The sequence below is a fragment of the Dromiciops gliroides genome, chromosome 5 (assembly GCF_019393635.1).
Source record: "Dromiciops gliroides isolate mDroGli1 chromosome 5, mDroGli1.pri, whole genome shotgun sequence".
Classification (NCBI taxonomy): Eukaryota; Metazoa; Chordata; class Mammalia; order Microbiotheria; family Microbiotheriidae; genus Dromiciops; species Dromiciops gliroides.
Window position 1 is genome coordinate 215,777,270 of NC_057865.1, and position 23,982 is coordinate 215,801,251.

Consider the following 23,982-nt stretch of genomic DNA (forward strand, 5'->3'; position numbering starts at 1 on the left):
TAAAACACTTAAGTCTACTAACAGGTTTTGTCTGGCCACATGAGTAACCATCTCCCCTATTTTTCTTGAATCATTATAAGTAAGTATTCCCTGGTCATATAGTCCTGGGACACTCCCAAAGTTTGCGAATGCCTGACCATTGGTATTCAATGACCTAATCTTTAGTTTAAGAATGGCCCAGACTCACTATTATATTCTCCAATTCTAAGAAATCTTATGATCCCTAGGAATCTCTGCAACTAGAGTTATACATTGGGCCTCCAAGTTCAGCCCTTCCCCATCATTTATATAAGGTTTGGGAATAGACTTAATTGAGTTTCCTGACTCTTTGGTAGGTACCAGTAGCTGGTTATGCAGTACTCAAATTCATCATTTTCTGAACAATATATCTAGTTCTGCAGTCTCTTCACAAGCAAACACTTTTTCACAGAGCCTACTTAGCGAATTTACTTTATAAGCAAATTTAACCAGTTCTCCAGGAGATTGTAGGTTGTTTCAATACATTGTTTTGTAGAGCTCTGACCATTGTGTGGTGCTGTTTTTAAATAGATGTGGTATGGAGTAGACTTTCATTAGTCTACTATTTTATGAATTCCCTGCACTTGAAGGTTTCTTAGCAGAACCACCTGCATAGAAATCCTAGCAATGAACTCCAGTACCACAATACAACTTATTTCTATCAGAAATTTTCAAAGCTGAGGATGTAAATACTTGGTTTGCCTGTCTCCTAACTGTACCTGTTTATTAGTTCTTAGTATCTTCTCTGTTCTCTGAAACTCTAAAGCATAAATCAGAGGAGCAGCCAGATGGTGCAGTGGATAAAGCACCAGCCCTGGATTCAGGAGGACCTGAGTTCAAATCCAGCCCCAGATACTTGACACTTACTAGCTGTGTGACCCTGGGCAAGTCATTTAACCCTCATTGCCCCACCCCCCAAAAAGCATCAATCAGTAGGCAAGTATAATTCTCACCCAAAATAAGCAAGTGTGAGTTGAAGCTTCTGGTATCATTGTATCCATACATTAGAAATGTCACTTGCTGACTGCAACATTTCTGCTCTGGTTTCCTGAGCATAATCAGAAGAATGTGGTTGTGTTTCTATACCTTTGGCATTCCTACCATGGCCTACATCTTAAATAGATTGATTTCAAAGTCTCTATCTTGGTCAGAGTGGTTTCTTAGCAGGCTTAAAGCCTTTCACTAAGAAATGTTTTCCCCATAACAGCATAGGAACTGTTTTAGGATTAGAGAGTTGATGCAGGCAATTGATTTTGATGTCTCTGAGTTGAATCTTTTTTGGGGGGGAGCAATGAGGTTAAATGACTTGCCCAGGGTCACACAGCTAGTAAGAGTCATGTGTCTGAAGTCGAATTTGAACTCATGTCCTCCTGAATCCAGGGCTGGTGCTTTATCCACTACGCCACCTAGCTGCCCCCTTGATATGTCTCTGGAACATCTGCTTTGAAATAAATGTCCAGTGGGCAATTGGTGATGCAGGTTTGGAGCTCAAGGAAGAGACTGGGGCTGAGAATACACACACACACAGTGTCATCTGCATGTTGTTCTTCAGTCATTTTAGCTGTGTCCAACTATTTGTAAACCCATTTGGGGTTTTCTTGGCAAAGATACTGAGGTGCTTTGCCATTTCCTTTTCTAGCTCATTTTACAAATGAGGAACTAACACAAACAGAGCTAAATGACTTACCCAGGGTCAGTCAGCTCTTAAGGATCTGAAACAGGATTCTATCTCAGTTCTTCCTGATTCCAGCACTCTATCCATTCCACCGCATAGCTACCCCCATCTCATAGAGATAGTTCAATCCATGGTAACTAATGAAGCTACCAAGAGAGTATGTATAGAGGGAAAAGAAAAAAAGGCCTAGAATAGACCCCAGTTAGGGGTTGTGCAAAGGAGACTGAGATGACCGTCAGATTTGACAATTAAGAGATCATTGGTAACTTTTTTTTTTTTAATTTTTTTTTTTTGGTGGGGCAGTGGGGGGTTAAGTGACTTGCCCAGGGTCACACAGCTGGTAAGTATCAAATGTCTGAGGCCGGATTTGAACTCAGGTCCTCGTGAATCCAAGGCTGGTGCTTTATCCACTGTGCCACCTAGCTGCCCCTCATTGGTAACTTTTGAAAGAGAAGTTTTATGTGATGAGGTTAGAATCCAGATTGCAAAGGGTTAAGGAGTGAACTAGAGGGAAGAGGAAACTTATGGTGAGTGGCCTCAATGTTCACAGTAAAGTAAGAAAATAAGGGTGAGAGGGAGCTATAGGAGGCTTCAGGAAAAAAGCCAAATGGCTTGGATCTGAAATGCTTTTTGTGGGGAGTGAGATAGGAGGAAATAAAAGGGTTTCCTTGTTGCAGAGAAGGCCCAAGTTGAAGTGGAATAATGTAGATTTGCAGTATCCCCAGTCAGCATAGGTGTATGGTTGCTTCTGGTTCCGTGCTCCAAGAGCATGTGAGATGAAGCTGATGAAGTAGATGGCGGGAATAATTCAGAGCTGAGATTTGGTGAGAGGGGAACCACAGTGTGACAAAAGTGAAGAATTCAAGAGTGAGTGACAGTGTGCTGTTGACTTAGTGAACAAGAGTGTTGAGATTGGGAAGAGAGAACAGTGAAGTTAGAGCAAAATAAGAGAATTGAGAGGAGTAAAGGGCTTAGAGGTTTAGTGAAGGCAAAGAATAGGCTTAGGAGCAGTAAGGGAAAGTGGAATGATGGGAGGAATGTCAGCTTTCTATTTTTAAAAATGGCATACTTTGGGGTAATGGTCATATCTAGGGTGTCATATCCCTGAGTGTGGCCAAGGAAGAATGAAGGACTAAGTCCTTAGATATGAAGAGAGAATGAAGAAATGGTCATTTAGGGAGTTTAAAGGAGCACAACATATATGTTGGAGTCCTTTAATATAAGGGGCACAAGTTGGGAAGGAGAAAAAGCTACAAATGATAGTGCAAAGGGAGAGTCTCAAAATATTGAGAAGCAAGGAATATTCTGGTTCCCTGTTCAGGACCAGTTTGAGTATGAGTGAAGGTACAATCTGTGCTGGAAAAGATCACCAGGGATGCTGTCTGGGGGATACCAGGTCACAATGAAAACAAATTGGTGGAGAAAGAGGCCCAGAATGAAATGTATCTTTGTTGCTGCTCCCAGCCCCTGACTCCCAATTAAAAATCAAGAGGGGAGAAAACCTATTTTAGATTCAAGAATTCCAGTTTGTATTAAGATACCGAGTCTGTCGGGTCTCTGCTGGTGAGTGTAGCAAGTTTCTAGGTGACCATCATTCCCTTGTTCTAGCAGTATTCCCAGACCTTTGGGGCTAGTATCAGTATTTAGCACAAAAGGCCAGCACTGCACCAGCTCTGGTGAGTAGGACAGTAGACCAGATCCTTAAAAGTTTATTTGCATTTCCCCTCCCAGTAGTCTCTAAATGGCTTTTGGCCAAGCTGACCTCTCTTTTGATGATGATTCTTCCTGATTGAGATCATGGAGTGGTTTGGCAATAAGAGTATAGCTCTTTTCAAATTTGTGATAATAGCAACTAAATCCTAACAAAATCTCAACTATTCTTTAAACGTGACCAGCTGAGGAGTTCTTTCTCTGGATCAGGTCTCACTTTTTGCTGAAAAACTATATGTGACCCACATACTTGCTCTGTAAAGCTGATACTTAACTGTTCAGGACAGCTTTCTGTAAGCCAATCCAACACTTAAGTCAGTCTTTCCCTATGCTCTTCCAGTATCCTTCCAAAAACACTGAGGTCATTTAAGTATACCAAATTCATATCATCTTTTTAATAAGGTGTTGAAAAGTATCACAAACCCCCAATATGCCTTGGAACATATGGTAAAAATCTCACTGTGCAGATGAAAGCTGTTTTTATTTTGTCTTCTTTGGCTATCAGAATCTCACAGTGTATGTGATGTAACTCTGACAGTAAAAACCACAGGCTACCTAGCAAGCAATCCATGATAACTTAGCATGGTATACGGATCCACTTTAGTTCTTTTATTCAATGTCCAAATTTTTCCAATCTTCTTCCATACCACCACTGTAGGCAGTACATATGGATTGCTGTACTTGGTTATAACATTAACCACTGGTTCTTTCAGATAATTTCTAAGATCATCTTCCTTTACAAATGGGAAAATCTTTCTTGACCGTGCTTGAAAAAGTCATATTTAGCAAGAGGGATTCTGTGCCACATTCACTCTTGCAATGAAAACAAGTCTCTTACCCTACTTCTTCCTTAACAGGTGCTTCCATTGTTAGGACATTGGAGAGTTGCCAAAGTCAGATTTCTCTGGATCTATTACAGAGCTGGAGAAAGATGCACTGGGAAGGCATTCTCTGCTACAAGCTGTATTAATGGTCAAAATAGTCAGGTACTCCAAGACCCAAATTGTTGCTTACAGCATGTTGCTAAAATCTTGAATAAGCCAAAGTTGGTCCCAGTCAGTGCGGACATGCCAAAAATATTTTTTGCATCTGGATAGAGCCTAAGTCTTGATTTTCCTGTTGACCTCAACACCCTCCTTAAATGATCATTAGGTTCACTCTGGTGTTTAAATTCAAAGTGGGCACCTTTCCTGGCCCCAGGAGGGATTATATCCATGGCAGCATAGATTTAGAGCTCTCATGACCCAGAGGCCATCCATTTCAACCATTCTCCTGACTCTTCATTTTACAGGTGAATTCCAAAGAATGGAATGACTTGATAAAGAACTCATAGGTAGTAAATGGAAAAATTCAGATTGCTGTTGCTCTCTAATTCTTTTGAGGGTCTTCCCCAGGGAAGCTGCTCTAATTATAAGACTTAATTTCTTTGCCTCAATCAGCTAAACTGTGGAGTAATGGGAAGAATGCTGAATTTAGGACCCACAAGACCTAGATTGGAATCCCCATCCTGCCCTTCTCCTCCTGGGACACTTGGGCAAGTCACTTGGCTTCTCTGGAATTCGATTTCCTTTTCTGTAAAATAAAGGGAAATTTGACCAGATGACCTCTCAGACTACTTCCAGCTCTAAGAGCATCTTCAACTTTTCATGTCTATACTAATTTGTTTACCTGTTCCGTCCTCACCCCCATCCCCAGGAGAATGTATACTTGTTGAGGGAAGGGGTTGGTTTGTCTTTTTGTCTGTATAATTGAAACACTTAACATCATTCCTTGCCCATAGTAGGAATTTAATAAATGCCTATTGCATTGGACTGAAAAGTGATCTAAAATATCAGTTCCTATTACCAACTTCATGGAATATATATCAATCAATATTAAAGGTTTTAGAAGGGACCACATTTTCAGGCTGATGAGATTTTGTCTTTCTCCTTATATTGCTTAATGAATACTTCACATCTCCCCAAAGTATCTCTAGCACCTCACAAGATATTCATAGAATGCTTTCAGTATTTGTCCCCCAAGTCATGGACCACTTTTTAAAGAGTCCTCTGTGTGGCTCTAGGTACGTTTCTAAGCCCAGAGGCATTAATAAAGCACATATCAGTACTTGAGGATTCAGCCATGCAAAATCAGTTCAGGGAAATTGTTCTGACTTGTAAAGGAAACATACTAAAAAAATTATAGTCTGAAAACAAAACAAAATAAAAACCACTTTGTGGTTTCTTTCTTGGTTCTCTGCAAAACTAGAATGTTACAAATGAGGATCTTGGATAGAGAATCTCTGATGGGTCTGTGCAAATGCAGAGAATACCCCAAGTATGTCCCAGATGAAGTGCCTCAGTGTAGCACTTCTCTGAGCCAACTCACACATGCAGGTTGATTTCCTTCAGGGGAGTGGGCGAAGGGATAACTACTGTTAGGTTCTCTGTGTATCTGTGATTCTAAAACTATAGTCTGTAAGCCTCAACAAGTGTTTACCTTTAATGGACAGCAAACAGAATAAAGGTATTTACTGAGACGTCAGGAGAACAATTATAATGAAGAACACCCCCCCCAAAAAAAAAGCCCAACAACTACACACAGTGTCAGTGGCAAGAGTTGGCACATGTACATGTAGAGGCCCAAGAAACTCACATGCCCTCTGTGCTACAGGACCCTAATGTCCCTTCCTTTCTCATGCTGCTCTCATGAGCATAGGCTTCATGAGCCCATTTTTTCCCAAACCTCTCTCAACTCACAAAGTTCCTCCTGTCTTGTGCCCTGTCTTGCTTTTTAAAGACCACCAGGGGTATGACTGAGTCTTTAGAGAACCAGTGACTAGCTGCCCTTTAATTCCATCAAGTTTGATCAAAGAACTTCTTCAGACATGACAAAGAATGTTGACTTCACTGAAAACTTAAACTCTTCCTTCTCTTTATTACTTTCCCTTTATATACTGTAATTTCATCAATTTGGGGAAAGGGAGGTTTCCTTATCAGTTACACACACACATCATTCTTATCAAGACAGAGCTCTTTGATACCATCCTTTCTAGGTGACTGTTAAATGTTTATCATGAAAACAGCACAATGTATTTTTCTTTGACTCCTCTGATTTCTAAGAGCCAAAAAAACCTTTGGGTTTGGTGAACGTATAATATGTTTCACAAATACAAACCCTAATCATGGTTGAATTTTCCATGCCCTGGCAGGGGTATTGGCTGCTGAAAATTTATTAGAAACAAAACTGTCAAGTTTCTAGACCAAAATATTAGATGAAAAATGTGTGAGGTTCATGTTGAATTTCCACAGGGACTTTGCATTTGAGTGTAGCTTTTAATGTGTTTTGAAGTTTTCTACTGCCATCTGCTGGTAACAGTGACTTATGGTGTTAAAGCTGTAGGATTTAAGGATAGGATAGGATTCTCGAATCTGTTACTGTTTCAGTACTTAGAAGGAATGGTTTCATTAGTTCATTTAAAAGCTCTTTAAATTCCTCCTTTGCTGAAGGAGTAAGGCTGAATTTTTAATGTATGGCGTTAGGTATATGGTGAGCATTCCATAAATATTTTAATCAAATCAGTTGTATTTTCCTCACTTTTGCCCATTTATTGAAGGCGAGGGATGAAGAGGAGAAAAACTAATTTGAAAAGTAAAAAGTTGAATAAGAATGTGATATCTGAAAATGGGATTTGGATTTCAGGAGCATAGCTTAAAATGTAGGGATGACGGATTCCTGGAAAGAGATGGAGTATACCCAAGAAAAGCTGGTAAAAATATGTCTGTCAGCTGTCCTGAAATATCTAATTAATCAAAAGCACTTAAAAAGAATGTGGGGGAGAAATGACTACCTCGTAGATCCCCCAAGCTTGATACCAAGCTTTAGAGTAGCTATAAAGTAGAAAAAATAGGAGTTGCAACACCCAGAAGTTCACAGGCCAAAAATCCAAGAAAAGTCATTAGTAAAACCCTGGCCTCAAATGTTGAAACACAAATACCTGAAGTTTAGGCAACAAACAAAAGATACTGGAGCTTCTGATGCAGTGGGGCAAATTTGACTTCATAGGCATTACTGACACGTTGTAGGATGAACTTCATGACAGGACCATAGCTCTGGATGGGTAAACCTTATTTAAAACACTCAACTCACTCACCTCACTCACCCACTCACCAAGGGGAAGAGGTAGATTATCACTGTATTAAGGAAATTATGTCAGGAAACCCAAGAACCAGAGATAGAAAGCATGATGGAGAATATTTGGATAAAAGTTAGTGGAGGGAGAAACAGAAGTTATCTTGTTGGCATATACTGAAGACCACCTGCACAGAAAGAGAAAAATAGTCACAACCCTGTCATCACAGAGGAATGAGATTTTGATTACCTGGACATCCCTTAGGGCCCCCTTACTCTCCATCAAAAGCAGAGTAGCTAATAACTTCTTGACTTGCCCAAATAATAGTTTCATCCATCAAAAGGCAGAGGAACTGACAAGGGGAAAATTCTGATTCTCAGTAACACGAAGTGATAGGAACCTTAGCAGGGAAGTGGACACTCCTTCCTAGAGCTTGTCATAGGAAAGGAGAGAGAATTTGAATATAATCTTACATAGTTTGGGAGAAAGCAGATTTCAGAGGAGGCAAAGACCAGTAGGCTTTCACAGAGGAAAATGCTTAAGGGGTTGGGGGGTAATCAAACCAGGAGTGATAGGAGATGCTCAAGGATGAAATTTTGAAGACACAAAGGGAAATAAGCCCACTGAGGAGGGAAAATAGGATTTGTCTGACAAGATCTATGTGGATACACAGGAAACATGACAACAAACTCAGAATTTTGTTTTTAAAAAGGAACGTACCAGGGCAGCTAGGTGGCACAGTGGATAAAGCACTGGCCCTGGAGTCCGGAGGACCTGAATTCAAATCCAGCCTCAGACACTTAACACTTACTAGCTGTGTGACCCTGGGCAAGTCATTTAACCCCAATTGCTTCACCAAAAAAAAAAAAGAAAAGAAAAAAGGAATGTACAGAGGTAGAAGCAAGGCCAGGTAACAAAAAATAAATTTAAGAGCATTATATGGTCCTGTAAAAATAATAGTAGGAATGATAAAGCTCAGAATAAGCTGAGGCTGGTACAGGATGCTAAAACAGTTCAAAGAGTTGGTTTTTTGTTTTGTTTTTAAGTAATACTGGGAGGGGAAGTATGGTCTAATAGAAAAAGAGCTGGCTTCAAAGCCAGGAAGACTTAAATTTAAGTACCTTCTAAGACACATACTGGCATTCTGACCCTGGACAAGCCACTTAACCTCTTGTGCTCTAGGCAATTCTCTAAGACTCTTTAGTGGCAGAGAATGTGCTGATTAGCATTGGTAGAGGGAATTTCTGTATCCAAAAGTTCTCTATACCAATCCCATTACAGGTGGTCCAGATCTCTACCAGTTTTGGTAGAAAAAGAAAAGATAAAAAAAGAGATAAGATCTTTGCTTTTGATGAATAGGATAGAGGGAACTGACAGCTTAAAGAAGGTAGAGCTGTTCAATTCTTCTGTTTCTTCTGTCAAGGAGAATGACCCTTGAACTGGAGATGATAGAACAAAAATAACTAATAGAGTTAGTTGATTAGCTTTTATATGATTGCAAAGTGATTTTGGAAAATGGGAGAGGCACCACAAAATTGGAGAACAAATGTCCTAATCACCCCCCACCCCCCAAAAAAAGAACAGAATCTGCAAGATATAAGCCAGTGAGTTTGCCTTCAATTCCTGGGGAAATTCTAGAATAGATCATTAAAGAGATGGTTGGTGAAGATAGAGAAAGGGAAGCAGTGATTAACAACAGCCAGCATGGCTTCATCAGAAGCAGATAATGCCAGACTAACCTCATTTCCTTTTGTGACAGGATTATCAAAGTAGTAGATGAGTGAAATGCAGTAGATATATTTTACCTAGATTTTAGCAAAGCTTTTGATAAAGTATATCATATTTTTCTTGTAGGAAAATACAGAGTTTTGAATTAGATACAAATATAATTAGAATTCAGACCTGTTTGGATGTTCAGGCTAGGAGAAGAGTTAGTAATGCTTTAAGGTCATCATAGCTCTCTAGTGTTCTATCTCAAAGGATTATACTTAAAGCTATCTAAAAGTGGAGTGGGCTGCCTCAAAAGTTTGCCTCTCCTTGTAGGTTTTCAAGGAGGCTGTTGGATGACTACTGGTTGGGTATATAATGATAAGCATTCCTTTTGTGTCGGGGTTGGTCACCGAGATGCTTTCTAGGTATCAGATCCTGTGAGATCTATCAGCTTTTGCCCAGTCTGATAAAAACAGCATACCAATTTTATTTTTAGGTTCCTAATCAATTCAACCTTTTCCTCTGTTCTTTCATTTCTTAGCCTAATGGACCGGGAAGTGGCATTGCTAGCTGAAATGGACAAAGTAAAAGCTGAAGCAAGTAAGTAATTTTTACTTTTGTGTGTGTGTGTGAGGCAGTTGGGGTTAAATGACTTGCCCAGGGTCACACAGCTAGTAAGTGTTATGTGTCTGAGGCCAAAATTGAACTCAGGTCCTCCTCAATCCAGGGCCAGTACTCTATCCACTGTGCCACCTAGCTGCCCCGATTGCTTTTGGTTACACTGCAGTAAGTAAGTAATAATAAGTTTTTTCATTCATTCATTCACCTAGCTTGTTGATGACCTTCCTCTAGGTGTTTTACCTTTACCTTAGCATTTCTTTTTTATCTCAGGGCAGTGAGGGTTAAGTGACTTGCCCAGAGTCACACAGCTAGTAAGTGTCAAGTGTCTGAAGCCGGATTTGAACTCAGGTCCTCCTGAATCCAGGTCTGGTGCTTTAACCACTGTGCCACCTAGCTGCCTCCTTAGTAGCATTTCAACATACGGAATGTCCATCTGCTATACGCTCCCTCATAGTATAAATTCACTCTCAAATGCTAAGTGAAATTCCTTTAAATTTGGCTCTGAGCAAAATTTAGGAAGGAATTCTGCTTTATGTTTATGTAGTATCACTTGAAGATCAAGAATTAAAACTTCTGCCATCAAAGACTTTTCAGAAAGGTTGGGGGCATCAGACCCTTTGGTACCAGTGTTTCAATCTAGATGAGTGCTAAGCCTTTGACTAATGTTGTATTGCAAAGAATAAAATTTCCAGGGTTCAGTCTCCTTAGCAGCCCACCTTTTTTTCTCTTCAGTGGAAATATTACTCAGCCGACAAAAAAAAGCTGAGATGCTCAAGAAAATGACTGATGTGGCAGTTCGAATGTCAGAGGAACAATTGGTAGAGCTTAGAGCTGACATCAAGGTAAAGGCTTACTTCTTCTTTCTGCCCATTTCATAAATTCCTTTGCTTTGTTATTAGTAATAATAATAGCTAGCATTTTTATGGTGCTCTGAGGTTTACAAAACCCCTTTATGTGTATTATCTCATTTGATCCTCACAACAGCCCTGTGAGGTAGGTACTATTATATCATCCCCATTTTATAGATAAAGAAATGGAGGGTGGGAAGTGAAAGTGACTTGCCCAGGGTTACACACCTAGTAAATGTAAGGCAGGATTTGAATGCATGTCTTCCTGACTCATGTGTTCCAACACTCTATCTACTATGCCATCTAGCTGTCTCAAATAGTTTCTGCAAAAATATGTGACATATTTCGTGGAGTTTTTTGTTTCAACTTCATGGGAAAAACTAATCTTTTACATTGGTTATCATCGAAAAAAAGTCTGATTGTATATCTTGTTAAGTAATCTGTTAATAAAGATCACAGGTTCCATGTTCGGGCTTCTTCCTCTTTTAGTTCCTTTAATAGAACAATGCTTTTCAGTCTAGGTAGGTATAAAGAGTTCTGAGAAAGCTTGGTGAAGGCTCCTGACTCACTGTAGAGGCAAGCTCTGTAAGTAACTTCACATCAATAACAAAAACCACCACTTGGGGAACACAGAAGCAGTATGACTTGACCTTTTCCCTATACTCTCTCCCAACCCTTTAGATTTATTGCAATATTCAAAAGCAAGATTATTACTGTGGAGACTTTGGAACAGCCTCTGTCAATTAAAATACAAAGTGGTTTGGGTACAAAAGCCCCTCTTGTTTCTCAGGAAATTAGTGCTATAGTGTAACTACTTACCCAGTCCTACTTCTGACTGAAATTAACTTAATTTTGTACCTTTTCCTGTATAACTAAAGCCACAGTGCAAATTTTGCAGAAAATCGCCCACTCATTGTACATGTCAGTCCCATTCAGTTCTCTGGGAGAAGATGGAAACCCCCTTGGAATTGAATAGATAAAATCTGGCTCTGGCAAGGCTTCATCTGTTTCTCCTCCTACATGGCTGAAAAGCTTCTGGAAATATTTCTGCAGACTCACTAAGATCTGTTTGTCTCCAAGTTTTTAGTGTGCTGAAATAGGTACTGTGCAATTAAGAATTTTAGAACTCAAAATTGCTTTAAGTAGAGCTCACTTTACTGGGAAGTAAGGGTAAGGGATTACCCTTGCTAAATCTTTTGCCCATCTGCGTACTAAGATTTTGTTTTATAATTATAAAAATGACAAGAAATCAACCTAGTTTCAAACTACCTCTTGGAAATAAATTTTACCTCATAATTAGGATTGATATGCACCATTATGAGAAATATGTAAATTGTTTCAATTAATGGATTTTATTTCCCTCTAGAATAAAATATGAACTCCTTTGCACTTTGAAAGCCTTTAGTTACCTGTCCCAACCTATCTTTCCTGTCTTATCATATATTATTTCTCTTCCCATACGCCCAGTCCAGCCAAATTGGCTTTTCTGGTTCTCACATGTGGTATCCTATTTCCTATTTCTTTGCCCTTTCAGTGGCCATCCCCCAGACTTAGAACGTGCTCCCTCTTCTCTGCCTCATAGAATCCCTCATATCCTTCAAGATGTAGTTTAAGACTGCTTTTTACACCTTTGTTGATCCCTTCCCCCTCCCCAACAAGTGTTAATTCCCTCCTCTAATGATCTTATTGTATTTGGTGTTTATTATATACATATTAATTCCTTTTTTCATTTATATGTTTTTCAGTCATCAAAAGTCTACCCTCTCTTCCTCCGACTCTCCCCCCTCCCATTTGAGAATAAGGGAAAGCAAAACCCCTGTTACAAACATATATAGTTAAGCAAAACAAATCTCTGTATTGGCCATATACAAAAACAACCCCCCTTATTCTGCACACTTCTCTGATCAAGAGGTAGGTAGCAGCTTTATCATTATAGTCCTCTGGTATCATGGTTCGTCATTACACAATTCAGTCTCTAATTATCTCAGAGCTGGTTGTTTTTACCATATTATGGTCACTGTATACATTGTTCTCTTGTTTCTGTTTACTTCATCATGCATCATTTCATATAAGTTCAAGTTTCTCTGAAACCCTTCTTCATTTCTTACAGCACAGTACTATTCCATCAGATTCCCATTCTTTGCCATTTCAAAAAGAACTATAAATATTTTTTATATCCTTAGAATTTGCTTTGCTTAAGACTATACTTCCCTTCAGCTACCTTGCCTCTAATTCTTTCTTCTCGCCTTTCATTCCTATTTCCCTGTTGAATGAAATGAATTTCAGTAAAAAACTATGTATTTTGCCATCCTTTGATCAGTTCAGATGAGAATGAGGTCCAAGTCACAGTCACTCCCCCACTTTGTTTTTGTACAGATGTCTACTTGTGCACCCTGATTTTAAGATAATTTTCCCTAACCTTCTACCATCCTTCACCCCCAGTATATTCCTCTTCTCCTCTCTTTCTATTCTTAAGGTCATCAAGACATAATAGAACCACTCCCAGGCCTGCCTGTCTAATTAGACTCCTTCTGTGACTCCTGATAATGAAGAGTCACATGCATCATTTCCACATGTTAGAGTACAAGCAGTTTAGCCCTTTATGGTTGTTTATTCATTTTTACCATTTTAAGTTTCTCTTACCTCCTCTGTTTCAATTTTATATTTTCTACACACCTCTGGTCTTTTCAATAGCAATGCTTGGAAGTCCTTTATTTTATTAAAAGTTCATTCTTTCCCTTGTAGGATTATACTTAGTTTTGCTGGGTCAATTATTTTTGTTTATAACTATATATCCTTTGCCTTCTGGAATATCATATTCCAAGTTCTCTGCTCTTTAATAGTGGTGGCTGCTAAGTCATTTGTTTCCTCAGTACTTGAATTCTTTCTTTCTGGCTGCTTGCAGTATTTTGGCTATAATGTTCCTGGGAGTTTTGCTTTTGAGGGTTTTTTCAGGAGCTTGATTGTATTTCCACTCTGACCTCTGGTTCAAGAGATCCGCACAGTTTTAAGATTTCTTAAAATATGATGTCTAGTTTCTTTTTTTAGTCTTGATGTTGAGGTAGTCCAGTGATTCTTAAAATTATTTTCTCTTTTCTCTCTTTCTGATTTCATTGTTTTTGCCTTTTCTTAAATCTTCTTCTGTTTTTCAAGTGTCATGACTTTGTTTTAGCATTTCTTGTTGCTCTAATTGGTCCAGTCTGATTTTCAGGGAGTTTGTTGCTTGGGCAAAATTTTGTACCTCTTTTTTTCCCCTCAGAACATACTCCTTTATTTAAAGTTTTGAGTTCCAAATTTTATCCCTCCTTCCCTCCCTTCCCTATCCCCTCCCCGAGGCAGTAAGCAATCAGGTTATACATGTACAATTATGTAAAACATAGCTATATTAGTCATTTTGTACAAGAAAACTTGAATAAAAGAAAAAATGAAAGAAAGTGAAAATAGCATGCTTTAGTCTGTGTTCAGTCGATATCAGTTCTTTCTTTGGAGGTGGATAGTATGCTTCATCATTAGTACTTTGGGATTATATTGCTGAGAATAGTTAAGTCATTCACAGTTATTTATTGAACAGTATTGCTCTCTCTGTGCACATCGTTTTCTTGTTTCTGCTCACTTCACTATACATCAGTTCATATAAGTCTTTTCAGGCCCCTTTGAAATCATCCTTCTTGTCATTTCTTACAGCACAATAATGTTCCATCACCATCATATACCACAGTTTAACAAGCTCGTTTAAATCTCCCTGGCCTTTAACTTTATGGAACTCCTCTAAGAACATCAAATCAAGACATTTAGAATCTGGTCCCAACTCTTTCACAAAATTTTGTACCTTTTGTGCCAACCTATTAAATTGTCTTTCCAATTCTTTCTTTCATAGCTCTCATTTTCCATTTTTTCCTCTAATGCTTTTATTTCATTTATAAAAAACATCTTAACGGTTTTTTAAAACTCTTGCTTCATCTCTTTTAGGAATTCTAGTTGAATTTGTGCACAATCTGTTTTTCCTTTGAGCCTTTACTTGCAGATGTTATAGAGTAATTTTCTTCTTCCAGATTTGTATTTTGAGCATCGTTTTTGAAGAGGTATTCTTTTTGTTTGTTTGTTTGCTTGCTTATTCTTCCAGCCTACTTCTTGACTTTGGACTCAATGTTAGTTCTGGGCTCCATGAACTTTTAGAGGGATGATCTAGGTTGATCTGTTGCTGATTTCTTGGGATAGTAAAGATGTGTTATTACAGTTTCAGGAACAGCCCAGACTTAAGACTGTCTGCAAGCCTTCAAAATGGTATGATCCAGAGCAAAGTCTGATTGTTAGCCCTTTGATTTACGTTCTACAAATTCCTAACCCAAGTTTGGGTCTGAACAACAGGACACTGCTGCTAGATTCAGCCACTATCAGCCAGCTGGGAAGCTCTTCAGGTTAAGAGTTACAGAACTATAGCTTCCCCTTTAGTCTGAATTCTTCAGTTAATCCTCTACAGATTTCAGAATGGGCTAGAAGCTAAAACTGAGATGCCTCTTTTCCCTGTCCCTCCATACCACTCCCACCCCTATTCTTAGTCATAACTATACCAATGCTATTTTCTTCTGAACTTGTCTCTCAGTATGCCTCCTAGGACAACTTACCTGCAGAGTTCCAACCCTAGGCACACATGTCCCTTCCTCAAACCACCCTGGATCTGTGATCTAGAACTGGATATTGGGCAACAAAGCTACCAGATGGTACCCATTCCTGTTGTGGTGCCTCTGTATGGGTACTGGGCCTCTTCTTGCCCTTATGCATAGCCTCTCCCTGCCAGTTCAGGGAGCACTCCATGCAACTGCTCCTAGCCAGACACTATCTGTAGTATCCACAGACCTATCTGTCTCCCTGCACAAAATGAATCATTGTGACTTTCTTGGATTTCCCCATCAGGACTCAGTCTGGTGCATTTTCTAGCTCTGTTTAGGGGAGTTTGGGGATAGTAGAGGTAGAACTTGCTGTACTGCTGGAGCAGCACCACCATCTTGGCTTTGTCTTTCATATTTATTCTTTTTTTTTTGGTGGGATGATGAGGGTTAAGTGACTTGCCCAAGGTCACACAGCTCTCAAATTTGAACTCTGGTCCTCCTGAATTCAGGGCCGGTGCTTTATCCACTGCGCCACCTAGCTGCCCCCATATTTATTCTTTATATGCAGATTTATTGTCTCTCCCAATAGAATGTAAATTCTTTGAAAGCAGGGATTGTTTCATATTTTGACCTTGTATCCCTACACCTGTCACAGTACCCAACACTAGACATTTACTAGAAAATGCTTATTGATTCATTGATTGGTTTAATTAGCCTGTCAGATTGCCAGTTTTAGAGCTGGGAGCCCAATCACATGTCCTGAAGCTTCATGAATCCAAGGCATTTCTCTGTTGAAAACACCTAGCAAAGTCTAACATTTATATCACCTACAAGACCTTCACTTTATGATGCCAGTCTGTTTGTAGGCTTTTACCAAAATAGATGTAGCCCTACTTATCATCTGTGCCATTGGTGAGATTGTGAATGATGAAGCTCCATTATTGTGTTAAATTAGTTGGGCATTTTTGTATGAACTGCTTCTTTGGAAAGTAAAGAGAAGGGTTGTTGGGTTTTTTCCCCAGGATAGAATAGTAGTACTTTTTTTGGATATTGGTCAGCTCTCCTTCAGTGACTATCTTCTGTTTGGGATGTAGGTTTTTTCCACATCTTTTTGGAGCTATTCAAGTTTGGTTCTAAATTTTACAGCAAAGATTCCCAGGAGGCCAGTTTGGTTTTGATTTGGGAACTGTCTTGAATGATTTTCTTCAGTCCCATCATAATGGCAGGCAACCTAAAACTATATGTTGAAGTAGATACATCTCCTCTCCCTTGACATATCAAAGCTTACTTCTCAAGTATCACTGAGTTTCCATAGGTCTATGTCTGGACCAAAGAGAAAATCTTTTGAGAGGATTAAATTACTTATAGCAAAAGCTGTACTTATTTATAAAATGACTTTTTGAACAATTAATTTGCCATCTTAAAAAATTAAGGATTTGTGAACCATGGCTTGTAGAGAGTAAAAGTGAGACTCAGTTTGATAAAACATACCAAATTATCACCTAAAAAGAATCCTCCTCATAGCTGTCTGCTTGTCTTCTTCCCAGTTTATTTTGCTTCCTGTTTCCCATGACTCCCTTATAGGTAGTGAAATTCAATAAAAGTAAACTAAGGCACGTTCTCTCCAAGCAATATAACAGTTTATTAACAGGGCATGAACTTGTTAATAAAGGGGTATAATGGCTGCCTCAGTTTCTGGACAAAAATAAAATTGAAGGCGCAACTCATTCTTATAAGCATAAAAGAACAGAACAGAGTAGGTTGGGGGTGAAGGCAACATGATTGGTTACATTAAGAAAATTGGGCACACGCATATGGGATTAGGACCACCCCTCTCTGTTTTAGAGAAATGCTTTGTAGATTTATGGTGCGTCCTGGTGGGCTAAGACCACCTTTAATTGGGCAATGATAAGTAGAGATGGAACCAGATCAACTTGTGTGCTTTCAAGGTTAATACACATGTCATGGAGTTTCTCAGGACCTGAAGTTATGAGGGATAACAAACTTTCTTGGCACAAAGTGATTTGCAGATGGTACTAGGATAATAATTCCCTTAAAATTGAGTGTTTTATGAGAGTATTGAACTTCTAAACTTTAGCCCAGAGTTTTTCTTTAACAGTGATTGTTGGGGAGAAAAAACTGGGACATCTAACTTGTGAAAGGGAGAGTGGACTTTTGAACTCGTGAGCTTCTTTACTCAGAGACAAAGAGGAGGCTTAGGTTTGTTATATGAAGCTATGTAATAAAATCATGTAAAGTAGAGTCATAAATAAAGTACAGGCTTAAACTTACAAAATAAAATCACTTAGAAAGTAAAATCAAATAGAAAATACATAATTGATTATGATTTTGACACCCTCCATTAAGTAGAAAAATGGGAGATGAACTGTGGTGGAGTCAGTCTCATATGTCCTTTTCTCCTTTCTCTTTTCCTTATGATCAAATTGAGAACTCTGATATTATATTATATAACCACCCTCTGTCCTCATATGAAACTATTACTAAAAATGTAGTCAAGAATTTTGTCTAAGAATTTTGCAAAAATTAATGAGTTCAATTTCAGACCTCTGGTAGTAGCAAAACATACATTTTTGGACATGGCCATTGTGGGACTTTGTTTTACTTAATTATGCATATTTGTTATGAAGATATAATTTGTTCTTTTTTTCCCTCTAAAATGAAAAGGAGGAGATGAGAGGGAGAAGGGCATTAGTGAAAAATTCTTTTCCTACCCCGCCCCCAGGTGAAAAGAGAATAAAGAAAAGCTAGGAGGAATCACAGACAAGCAGGGGCTCCTTGAAGCTATATTTTGAATCTTTTTTGTACTTTAAAAGAAAAGCAATCTCTGCATAGTAGAAATTGACATTTTCATGTACAATTCTCTCCTGTTCTATGGTGCATATGGAAATGCTATTTGTATTTGGTGTTTTAAGTTAAGGATGGGGGGGGGTGGTAAAAGGAAAGAAAACTAGTAAAATGATTTACTGATCCTACCAAAGGTTGTAAACTTTGAAGAAAACAGAGAGGATATATAGCAAACAAAATTTCATGATGTCTTTTTGTGGCAGTGAATTGGTTCCATTTTAAGCGTTTATCACTCATAAATATGTTCCTTTTCCTTCTTTTCAGCACTTTGTTAGTGAACGTAAATATGATGAGGATCTAGGACGGGTAGCCCGGTTCACATGTGATATTGACACACTGAAGATGAGCATTGATTCATTTGGACAAGGTGAGACGGTGAGACTCGGGCCCTTCCAATGTAAAGAGAAACGAGGCAGGAAGTACTGTTTGAGTCTAAGATCCTGGTTTCTTCCCTGAAGTAGAATAATATAACTTCATCTATAAAAATGAGGTTGTGATGTTCCTGGAATTTAGCATTGTGGGAAAAAAATGAATTTAAAATCAATAGAAAAAATTTAATTTAGACTCATAGAAACTGGGTTTGAAACCTGGCTACTTGTATGACCTTGATCCTATCATCTCACCTCTCTGGGCCTCAGTTTTCCTATCTGTAAAATGAAAAGCTTGGGCTCAATATCTTGCTACAGTCCACATACAGTTCTCAAACTGAGCTTTAGAAAATGCTTTTAGCACCTAGTGTGAATGCTTCTAGCTTTTTAGATATAACTCCTCAGGTAATTTTAGTAAATTTTATTTTACTTTAACAAGTCATTTGCTTCTATTTAAAGAATTCTATTTGGCTGGAGATTTTTGTTGGGTTTTTGCCTTAACAATAACAATAACAGCTAGTATTTCTATAGTGCCCTCTATGTGCCAGGCAAAATACTTTACAAATATTATTTGATCCTCAATAGCCCTGGAAGGTAGGTGCTATTATTATACCCATTTTGCAGTTAAGGAAACTGAGACAAACAGCTCATAAGTGTCTGAGGACAGATATGAACTCAACTCTTCCTGACTCCCAAGCCCAATGCACTACCTACTATGCCACCTAATTAACCCTAAAGGTGAAATATTGGACCTGGGGCACTATGGAAGGAAGAGCCAGTGATCTAGGTCTGTAATCCCTCATAGTCAGGTGGATTGCTTGAGTTTAGGAATTCTGAACTGTGATAAAGCTATACAGCGTCTGACACCTAGCTGTATAATGAGGGGCCAGTGGGCCCAATTCAGAAAAACAGAGCCAATGCAAGGTCTCATGCTGATGGATAATGAGATTGGGCCTGTGGATTGCCACTGCACTTTCATCCTGGGAAAGACAGGGATACACTGTCTCGCAGACCTTATTAGTAGTCAAGTATTGAAAACAGAAGTCAGGGAGAAGTTTTCAAACCATTGTATAAACCATTTATTTGGAATCTCCCTGGCTTGAGTTTATTTCTAGGAGTCATTTTGTAAGGAAGGAAAGACTTTGGGAAGATATATATGAATTGTGAAGATTATTCCTACCCAGCTTTAATTCCTCTGTCATGTTCCTCCTTTATAAAAATGTGTATTTTAGTGAGGTAGCTAGGTGGCACACTGGATAAAGCACCGGCCCTGGATTCAGGAGCACCTGAGTTCAAATCCAGTCTCAGACACTTGACATTTACTAGCTGTGTGACCTTGGGCAAGTCACTTAACCCTCACTGCCCCACCAAAAAAAAAATGTGTATTTTATAATGTTCTTACATAGGAACTTTTAAAATTATTTCTTTATTTTTAACATTTTTTCTTTAGATTCTTTTCCTCACTCAATTTCCCCAACCATTGAGAAGGCAAGTAATATGATTACCAATTGTACCTGTGAAGTCATGTAAAACATAATGCCATATTCTTGCATAGGAACTTGAGCAAATTGCCTAAGTTCCTATTTCCAGATTCAGTCAGTTTCTAAAACTTATGTCCACTTAAGGGGAAAAGGTATCTGCCAAGAGTCACGAGTCAGGTACAAGATGGGGGTCAGAGGACAGAGTTCTATTCTTGAGTCTGTTCTCTGGTTCCTGGATCTCCTCCTCAGTGCTGTAATGCTTGTTTGTTCTCCACAGAACCATGCAGTATGTTCATCATGGGGCCTTCTGTAAGGAAGACAATTCAATTTTTAAAACAATTATTAAATACCTCTTGTTTAGGGAAGAAGCAAAGAAGAAGGTCTTCTCCCAGGGGCTAGGGTCCTAGAATTTTTCCTTTAATATTTAAAAAAAATTTTCCTCATACTATATGTCCTGTAAAATTTCATTGGGCAGGGTTTTTTTCCCCTTAAACTTCTCATTGAGAAGTGAGGAAAGGGGGCAGCTTCATCCTTCCCTGCCATTGAACATGAGCTGTTAATGTTTGCCTTTTAGTGTCCCATCCAAAGAACAGCTACTCAACCAGGTCCCGGTGTAGCTCAGTTACATCTGTGTCGTTGAGCAGCCCCAGTGATGCAACTGTTCCCTCCAGTTCCACCTGTGCCTCTGCTCCTAGCCTTACGAACACTAACAAGAAAAACCCACCAGCAGGAGAGATGCCTGCAGCCATAGCAAATCCCAGCAGCCGGTCCTACCAGCCTCACAGAGAGGTAACTTGATCTTCCCCATTGAGTTTGGATGAAAGGCCATTGAATGAAAATGCTGACAGACTGATCACTCAAAACCGCCCCGTTTTTCAACATGTGTTTAGCTTGATTTCCTTCCCTCTTTGCAACATTCTGAACCCCTACAGTCCCATGTAGTTACAAAGGGAGCATTGGGTACGTTCTCAGCCACCACCCAGTATTGGTGACCCGTTGCCAAGTGCTACTGCATTTCTCATTTGGGCAGTCATCCCAGCTGTTGTGGGCTGAACTGCCCATTAATTACTCACAGTGGGAATTATGCACTGATCACAAAGTAGACAAGCACCACAAGCAGCAAGCCCACTAGAGAGCAGTAGAAGACACTTCATTTTAATCTTTCTTCTGAAAGTAGCAACTCCCTACTAATAGGGACTATTATAATAGACTAATGGGGGGGGGGAAAGGGGGGGGATGACTAGGGTTTGGGTAGAGTAGATGGGGGGAAAGCAATGGCCTGAAAGTTGAAATTAGACTCACAGTCCTTGAGGGAAAAAATTTTATCAGTTAGGTTGGAGGAAAACATTTTAGAAATCAAAATCAGTGTTGTTTTTTATTAAGAACTTACAGCATGGGGCAGCTAGGTGGCGCAGTGGATAAAGCACCAGCCCTGGATTGAGGAGGGCCTGAGTTCAAATGCAACCTCAGACACTTGACACTTACTAGCTGTGTGACCCTGGGCAAGTCACTTAACCCTCAGTGCCCTGCCAAAAAAAAAAAAGAAAGAAAGAAAGAACTTATAGCATATATAGCAGTCTTGGTATCAAGGAAAAGGATAACTACTACACTGTAGGCTCTTGGGGTTCTAGTAAGAAAAACGCACTCACTATATGTCACCACACACAGTAGCATGATTTCATCTCAAATCTGTAGTATAATGAAGTGCTTTGTAATAGTTTTCATTAATACCAATTAGGTGGGTATTCTCTTTCCAAATTTCTTCAAATTATAAAATGGTCAAGACAATGATATAATACCCATCCGTGGTAGACAAGAACAAATCCTAGAATGTGTTCTTTTGGTAGTATTCTCTTCCACACCTTCTGCAGCCTGTATGGCTAGAAGTGAGTTCAAGAAGAATATTCCTTGGGGCAGCTAGGTGGCACAGTGGATAAAGCACCAGCCCTGGATTCAGGAGTACCTGAGTTCAAATCCGGCTTCAGACACTTGACACTTACTAGCTGTGTGACCCTGGGCAAGTCACTTAATCCCCTGTAGCCCCGAGAAAAAAATATATATATTTCTTGGGTAAAGAGGAGGCTAGGGATGGTAGGGAGAGATTAATAAGCACTCAACTTTCATGGGGTCTGGTGCGATAGTTTGATTGGGGTGATTGATAGCTTTCTTTTTTCTTTTTTTTTTTTTTGCAGGGCAATGAGGTTAAGTGACTTTCCCAGGGTCACACAGCTAGTAATTGTCAAGTGTCTGAGGTCAGATTTGAACTCGGGTCCTCCTGAATCCAGGGCTAGTGCTTTCTCCATTGAGCCATCTAGCTGCCCCCAATTGATAGCTTTCTGATATATATATATGTATATATCTCTTGAGAGATACCTAAGTTCCAGCCTGGGAATTCCTAAATAGATACTCCTAAGGACACTGTTGCTAATGTTTATTCAAGTCTGTCTTCTTTGTTTTCCAGGTGTTACAGGGGAATAGGAGAGGAGGGCAAGGCTACCGTCCCCAAGGCCAAAGGTCTAATGGCCCCACAAATCAAGGGCGACATGACAACATGGGTCGTTACCGAAATGGCTCATGGTATCCTTCTGGGCCCAGGTATCAGAATGCTCCACAGTCTCCAGGAAACACAAATGAGCGAGGCCAAGCCCACTCAGCAGGAACCAATGGAACTGGAACCGTCATGGAACCAAGCCAGCCCAGCCCCTCATCCAAAAAGGGGCGTTCAGGCCCAAACACCACTGAGAATAAGGGGCTCCCTCAGCGCAAGCCCAGGGCCTGCCAGCCTGAAGCAGTGAACTCCTGAGGGGGATCCCAGTAGGCTTCTTCCTTTAATGCAATTCAAATTGATAACTGGACTATAGGAAACTTGTAGTTAGGTTTAATAACAAAGAGAAGTTTACATTTATCATTTTTGTGCCACTCTAAACATTTTTTGTCTCTTCCCTCTTCTCCCATTCCCTCTTCACTTTTTTCAGAAGGGAAGCTGTTTTCTCCCTTGTGTTATCAAAGTAAGATGGATCCATCTGCTTGGTCATTTTCAACAGGGATCAGAGGCAGCTATTGTTAGGTCTGCCCTTTAAGGCAAGCAACCCCCTTGTCCAACACCCCCTGCCTTCTCAATTCTCCTTAGAGGCCTAAATCATTGATTCCACTTTCGGGGCTGGAAGTATGAGGGGTCCAGTCAGACCTGGCCCTGTTGTCTTTCTAGCCCAGGCAGATGCCACAAATGCCTCCCAGGGTTTCCTCTGAACAATAGTAAAAGAGAAACTGTCATAAATATGCACATGAGGTTAGCAAAAGCTGGGAACACTTCATTGGTTGGAAGAAGAGGAATCTCAGGGCACATTTGGGAATCTGCCTCGGCTCCCAATGTGTGCTAGAGACCCAAATTGGGTTTTCTGTCTTGCTTGGCACTAGAACCTCGCCTGCAATCTCTTTTCCAAAAAAGCAAAAGCCTTTCTTCCTGTGATCTTAGATGAAAAACCAGGAAGCTGATAGGAAGTCATACAAGTAAAGTTTAAAAAAAAAAAAAAGAAGAAAAAGTTTCCATGTTTTAATGGGGGTGGGGAATGGTAATCTTTTTTTCTTCTCCCCCTCTCCTAAATTTCATTCTGATCCTGAACTCAATTGATAGCAGCATAATTAGCAGTGCTAATACAAGGTGTTACCCATCAAAAATTACTACTGTCACTCTTTATAGTTGTATAAATAAAGACAATTGCATAAACGTTCCCACATTTGGTGCTTCACAGCAGCAGTCGACTTCATTTCTTCATTTCTCTTCAGACCTGCCAGGGTGGAAGTCTTCTATGATTTGTTCTAGGCTAAAATGAGAGTATCTTATTCCCAAGTCATCCGAGCATAGAATTAGGGCCAGAAGGACCTTAGAAGCAATCTAGTCTGTCCCAAAGAAGGTCAATAATGTACCCAAGGTAGTACTAGATGGGTCCTCCAAATTCAAAGCC

The 23,982-nt window shown here is 39.6% G+C and overlaps 1 protein-coding gene across 6 annotated transcripts in view; it reads left to right on the plus strand.

Annotated features, from left to right (window-relative positions):
- The window catches only part of SPATS2 (spermatogenesis associated serine rich 2), a 153,130-nt gene extending 129,383 nt beyond the window's left edge, over positions 1-23,747 (plus strand). For all 6 annotated transcript variants that reach the window (XM_043968368.1, XM_043968369.1, XM_043968367.1 and 3 more), the window contains 5 exons: positions 9,766-9,824; positions 10,578-10,687; positions 18,433-18,535; positions 20,592-20,806; positions 22,479-23,747. In XM_043968368.1, coding sequence (XP_043824303.1) covers positions 9,766-9,824; positions 10,578-10,687; positions 18,433-18,535; positions 20,592-20,806; positions 22,479-22,820 — 829 coding nt within the window. In that variant the 3' untranslated portion in view covers positions 22,821-23,747. The remainder of the gene's footprint in view (positions 1-9,765; positions 9,825-10,577; positions 10,688-18,432; positions 18,536-20,591; positions 20,807-22,478) is intronic.
- Positions 23,748-23,982: the final 235 nt, after the last annotated feature.